This window comes from Taudactylus pleione, unplaced genomic scaffold (genome assembly GCF_031769625.1).
Source record: "Taudactylus pleione unplaced genomic scaffold, aTauple2 ptg000990l, whole genome shotgun sequence".
NCBI lineage: Eukaryota > Metazoa > Chordata > Amphibia > Anura > Myobatrachidae > Taudactylus > Taudactylus pleione.
The window spans coordinates 35,921-42,536 of NW_028285391.1; the positions used below are offsets into that span (position 1 = coordinate 35,921).

Below are 6,616 nucleotides of genomic sequence, written 5' to 3' on the forward strand. Positions count from 1 at the left end.
AATGCTCTTTATTTTCCACTTTTTCCCGTATGATGTTGTAGGAAATGTCTAGCCACACTGGTTAGAGTTTTCATTTTTTCAGTATCTCCCTTGGCATTATTGCTGTTGTAGACATGCTCTAATAACAAAAAGTTGTCATTTGGTCATCCTTATATAAAGTTTTTGACATGAGCATATTAGGCAATAAATCACACCATGTGTGGAACAATTGATAAAATCTCTAATTTGCCATTTCTTTCCAAATTTCTCCTCAAAGCTTTCTTTTTTGATAATCATTGAACATGCAGTGTCCACATTTGTGCGTGCTTTTAACCTTAGATGTTATCTTGTTGTTCTGTCTCACAAAATGGCTGTTTGCTAGATGGTCCCTCAAATTCTTTGATCTCCTCCAGCTAACTTGTACATTGTTTCCTATTTTCTTGGCAAGATCCTCATCCGTTTGTAATACATGCCAAATTTTTGTAAGGCTCCTTTGATTTCTCTCCACTGATTACAGAATGTTCCTATGATTCTTAAGGGCTGTGGTTCCTGTGATATAGATCTTTTTTGGGGGAATATAAGGGATTCTCTTTCGTTTTTTTTGGCTTCTCAATAAGCTTACTTTATGCTGGTGTTACTATATCCTCTTGTTTTCAATCTCTCTCCCAACTCCTTGGCTCGTATGTCAAATGTTGTCTCTTCAGTCCAGTTTTGCCTCATTCTAAAGTACTCTCCTTTTGGTACACTCTTCTTTGTGGCTGGAAAATGTAAGCTTTGTTGGTGTAGAAAACTATTCGTGGCAGTTTTTTTCCTATCTACATCCGTTGTTACTCTACCATCCTCATTAATATGTTTGGTCAGGTCCAGAAAATAAATTTTGAAAGAATCTATCTCAATTGTCAATCTGTTGTCAATTCAAGATGTTGTTATTGAGTTTCTTCATGAACTCTTCCAGAGCTTGTTGTTCTCCTTCCCATATAAATGAGTACATCATCTATATAACGCAGCCACAATAGTATCTTATCTGTGTATCTCAGATTCTCTTTTAATAAATACTTCTTCATGTTCCCACCACCCTAAAAATAGATTCGCATATGTGGAGCACACATGGTTCCCATTGTGATCCCCCGTACCTGTAAGTAGTACTTTTCATTAAAGGTGAAGTAATTTTTTGTAAGAATTAAGTTTAATAGTTCTAGGAGGAAACCACTCAGTTCACTCTCCCTTTCCATATTGAGAAAATATTTGACTGCCTTTAATCCATGCTCATGGCTTAAGCTTGCATACAAGCTTTCTACATCACATGTAGCCAAGAGAGTTTGATGTTCAACATTGATGTTAACAATTTTCTCCAAAACATCCAGAGTGTCCCTAAGATACTATGGTAGTTGGGTAACATACTTCCTAAAATGCTTATCAATGAAGTTACTCGCTTTCTCCCCCAAGCTGTCAATTCCAGACACTATTGGTTTTTCAGGGAGTACCCTTTTGTTTTTATGTATTTTAGGGAGCATACACCATGTTGCTGTTTTTGGGTTATCTGTCCATAGGTAATTTTAATCTGTTTTTGTTAGTATCCCTTCTTTGCATCCTCTAGTAATCATATTTTGATACATTTTCAAAAAGTTTTGGAAATAAATGTTATTGAGGTTAATAATACTGTAGGAACAGAAACAGACCCATTTTATGTGATTTTAGCTGTTTTTATGATTTTTTAAGAAAAAATCCAGAACCAAAACAGAAAAAACAAAAACACAGAGGTGAGGTTTTGGCAAAACCAATCCAGATCCAAAACCAAAACCAAAACACGGAGGTCGGCGCACAACTCTAGTTAGGAGATAAAGTGAACAGTGATAAGGTACCAGCCAATCAGCTCCTAACTGCCATGTCGCAGGCTGTGTTTGAAAAATGGCAGTTAGGAGCTGATTGGCTGGTACCTTATCATCCTAACACTGCTTAGTAAATAGACTCCATAATGAGTTAGACTTAGGATTGTTTTGATCCAAATCATCTCATTAAATTAATAATCATATAACAGGTGGTAATCTCCATCCATATGTTGCATGAGATCATCGTTGAATATACCAAAATCATGGACCATGCAGATGGAGATGAACTCATCACAACAAAGCCAAAAATAACATTCATCAAGAGAATGGGCTGTGCATGTGATGCCTGATACCAGTATCAATCCGTGCGGTGAAATATGCATATGAGGAAGTATCAATTGCTAAATCGTTGCATTTCAATCAAATAACACAGAGGTTAACTGATTGTGACATCAAGTACGTGAATAACATCAATCAATACATTTGAAAAACAAATGATAATTATAGAGGACAACACTCATATAACTGGATACTGTATGTGTGTCTTAGTGATTCTACAGGGCTTCTAAATCTCTGCCCATCATTTTCGTATTTGGTATTGTCTTATAAAAATGATTATTTTCCCTCAAATATATTTCATTTTAGTCAATAATATTAAGGGTTTTTATTCAGTGTCCAATTGTCCTTTAAAATCCTCCTTCTTGTGGAATTTTGGAGAACTTGAGTTTTGTGGTGTGGGAGGAAACAGGGGCTCCTGGAGAAAACCCACACAGACACAGGAAGAAGATACAAACTCCACACAGAAAGGGAAATAAACTCATCGGTACAGTGCTGTGAGGTAGTAATGCTAGCCACTGTACCACCATGCTATACAACACATGTATTGTCCTCACTAAACATGCTGTGCTTCTTTTGATCGCTTTCATTTTAGAAAATAAGTATTTCTTAAATTTTTAGGTTCTGCAAACTTGAATTGTGTTTTGTTGTATAATTCATTGAAATACTTTTTTTTTCTCAACTCCAGACTTCAAGTGCCCCCAACAGTTCATGTTTTCAGGATTTTTGTCTGTGAAAGCACACAGGGGGAATAATTACATACCCAGCAACATACATTAAATTACATGATACATGATTAAATAAATCCAAAAAAATGACCTGTTTGGGGTACTTGAGGACCTCTGACTTAGACTATTGGGAATAGATGGGTCTAATGACAAAATGTCTTTTTGGAACATGTAACAAATCTGGGCTTCTTTCGTGGAACATTTGGTACAAGCCTTCACGGATCTGTCTGCTCTTGATGCTGTAAATGATGGGGTTGAGCATGGGTGGAATAAACAGGTAAGAATTGGCCATGACCTTTATAAATACTGGAGGTACCTGAATCCCAAATCTGTGCACAATGGATAATGCCACAATAGGAACATAGAACATGAAAACAGCACAGAGGTGAGAAACACATGTGTTAAATAACCTACACTGCTCTGTTACTGAGGTGACGGCCAGCACAGCTTTAATTATCAGGACATAGGATAGGATAATAAGGACCACATCCAGAGTAAATGTGCAGAGGATGACTGCAAGGCCATACATGATGTTGAAGGTATTGGTTCCATCACAGGCCAACTTCATAACGTCCTGGTGCAAGCAGTAAGAATGAGACAGAACATTGCTATTACAATATGGTAGGAACAGGAGGCTAGTCACCGGGGGTACATGGAGTAGAGTCCCCCGGAGGACAGAGAACAAGCAGATCTTGGTAATAACAGAATTGGTAAGAATGGATGTGTATCTCAGAGGGTGACAGATGGCTACAAATCGGTCAAAGGACATTGCTACCAATAGAGAGGACTCAATGATGGAGAGTGAGTGGATGAAGAACATCTGGAAGAGACATACTTCAGATCTGATGTTCTGGGAGTGGAATAAGAATATAGGTAGCACTGATGGACATGTGAAAAGTGTGAAGAACATGTCGGTGATGGCCAGCATGGAGAGGAAGAGGTACATCGGTTGGTGGAGTTTGTACTCTCTGATTATCACTTGCAGAATTAGCCCATTCCCAACAAATGATATGATAAACATGAAGCAGAATGGAATAGAGATCCAGCTGTAGATGGCTTCCAGACCTGGCATGCCCATCAAGATGAATGTAGCGGGAATACGGCTGTTGTTCAATGGCAACATGGTTTCCTGGAGGTAAGATGTTAGTAAAATTAATATGAGTACATACAAATTAACCACCTCATGCTTTAATTATTGGTTTCCAACATAATCCAACCCATCTAAGTAATATCTACAGTACCTTATGTATCTGTGTCTGTAGGGCTGGAAAAGCTTCTTTTCAGCAAAAGGAACTTGATAGTCCAACATGTGGTCAGTTCACAAGTGACGTGTTTTGCAATCTCTCCACAGGTGTCGCACATTTAGAGGTTCTATTTGTAGAAAACAGGGATAAGGGCAGAAAGGGGACATTAAGGAGGCATAATGCTTAGCAGCGTCTGTTCTCATACAAACACTACAATCCCTAGTTATTAAGGACACTGTCCTATTATGGGTCTCATCTTTTTTATCAAATTGCTCTCTCAATGTTTGTCTCCCTGGAATCACCTCATCTCTGCTTCCTCTATCAGTTGGAGACCACTAGGCTCTGTCCTAGGTCCTCTGCTCTTCTCTATCTAAGCCACGTCTCTTGGAAAACTAAAACTTTCATTTGTATTTTAGTATCATCTCTATGCAGATGATACCAAAGTATGACTCTCCCCTGTAGACCTTTCACCATTCACCATCCACGGTTGCCGCGCTACTTCCAACCTAACTTATGATTGCAGTCACCTGTGTTGAAATAGGTAATAAATAAGACAGGGGTTTCACCACAGGTGGCTGCAATCATCAATTAAGAGGGAAGTCCAGGAGCAGAGCATTGTGTACCTGATGGAAGGGGTCATGTTGGACAATCTGGATGTTGTGTCACCACAACAAGCTCAATCTTTCAAATACAGAGTTAGTAACATTCCCACCAGCAAACAGAAGTTACCGATTGGTCATTATGAGTATAACCGTACCCCTCAGGCTTGCTGATGAGGTGTTAGCTTTCACTCACAACTCTCCTCTCCTGTGTATAGCAATGTACATTTAGGTAAATGATTTTTGTAATCTCATTAGGACGCTGTTTATACTGCGGATATGGAGAATCTTATAGGTTCACAAACGTTTCTGACTGAAACATTTCTTTCAGCATGACATTGCATCTGACACATTAATGTATTATGGGCCTGACACAAGATAGAGGCAGGAGACACAGCAGCAGTGTTTTTGGATTTAGCTGTTGTGCAGCACTAAAGTCGCAGGAGGCATCTTGTGTAAATAGCCGCCTCCTGTGATCCATTGCTGTGCCCAAAGGTGCGGTATTGCATCATCTGCTCGAACATTAATCATCTGAGAACCCTCAGGTTACTCCGGATGGGTGGCGTTTTCATGCTGCCGGGGCCAGGAATCTGCGTCAGAGAGAGCAGACCCTGGTCTCAGCACGCCTACGTATTGGAAGCGGCGTGCCAATCATACTGCGGCTTAAGTGGCACTGCGAATGATCTCACAGAACAAGATCTACACATGCTGCGCAGATCTCTCACCATCAGAGACATACATACAGTAGACCATCGGGTTTGCGTATATCTCTAAATGAGCCCAATGTCGTATAATATGGACCTGCCCATAGCATGGTGTCACTGACTGGCAATAAACACAAACTCAGTATACACATACAGTGCCCCAGCTGAACTCTAATTGCAGTGTAAGAATAAAGATGTCCAGTATTGTGGGCTACATGCAGAAGCAGCCAGTATTTACCCTGCATGCAAATGTATTTGCCCCCCTTGCATTGCAGCATTGTCTGTCTGGGATGTAGCATTAAGGATAGCATTAGGCACCAAGGGGGGTTACTGTTAGGCACTGGGTGGGGGGGTTAGGGTTAGGCACCACTGGGGGGTTAGGGATACACACTAAGGGGGGACAGTTAGGATTAGGAACCTAGGGGGAGAGTTAGTGTTAGGCAGTAACGGGGAGGGTTAGGGTGCTGGGTGTGAAGGGTTAGGATTAGGGTGCAACAAGGGAGGGTGAGGGTTAGGAAGGGGGGAGGGTTAGTATACTTAACAGACCCCTGTTGGGATTCCGAGCATCAGGATGCTGTCAGCATTTTGGCAAAAGGCATACCGACTGCTGAGATATCATACCCAATCCATCTGTCCAGCTGTAAAGTTACTTGCTTGTTTTTTGCCCCATAATGTAACCACAGGTACTAATCTGATTTATTCCTGCACAGTACTGCACCTCGTCAGCTGATTCTGTAACTTTGTATAATACTTACATAAAGCTCAATATTATATTAGAAAGTCTAATAAGCTCACCTGAGCTGCCTCGGGGACACTGGGAAGCTCCAGGAACAATATTCAGCCCAGTTCTGAGCAGCATCTTGTGAAGAGCTTCTTATAAAATGCATCTAGATGGATAAGTCAGTCGGGGATCTGCGCAGAATGATTTGCTCCTTGGTTGATTTATAATCCGTGTTGTCCATCGTAGTCCTTAGGGTCGTTAACCAGCCGTAGTTTTAGGTTTTCCCTAATGAACAGGCCCGCAATGACTTCAAAGATAAATTAAACCTTCAAAAGCAATGACTAAAATTTTATAAAATAATCACAAAACATATTTATTATCAGGTTGCAGACAGGCGCACCCCAGCAACCAAAAAGACTGGCAGCCATGGATTTATTTACCTATAATTTATTGACATGTTTAAATAATTATCCTAA

The 6,616-nt window shown here is 40.2% G+C and overlaps 1 protein-coding gene across 1 annotated transcript; it reads right to left on the minus strand.

Annotated features, from left to right (window-relative positions):
- Positions 1 to 2,996: 2,996 nt before the first annotated feature.
- Positions 2,997 to 6,334, minus strand: LOC148454466 (olfactory receptor 51G2-like). Its single transcript, XM_088460920.1, has 2 exons — positions 6,215 to 6,334; positions 2,997 to 4,001 (listed from the first exon to the last, which is right to left on the minus strand). Exon 2 carries the CDS (start codon positions 3,993 to 3,995, stop codon positions 2,997 to 2,999), a length of 999 nt encoding a protein of 332 aa, XP_088317046.1. The 5' UTR covers positions 3,996 to 4,001; positions 6,215 to 6,334.
- Between the last annotated feature and the right edge of the window lie 282 nt (positions 6,335 to 6,616).

Coding starts and splice junctions, on each gene's coding strand:
- LOC148454466 (XM_088460920.1), bottom strand. CDS start 3,995: ATGTTGCCATTGAACAACAGCCGTATTCCCGCTACATTCATCTTGATG.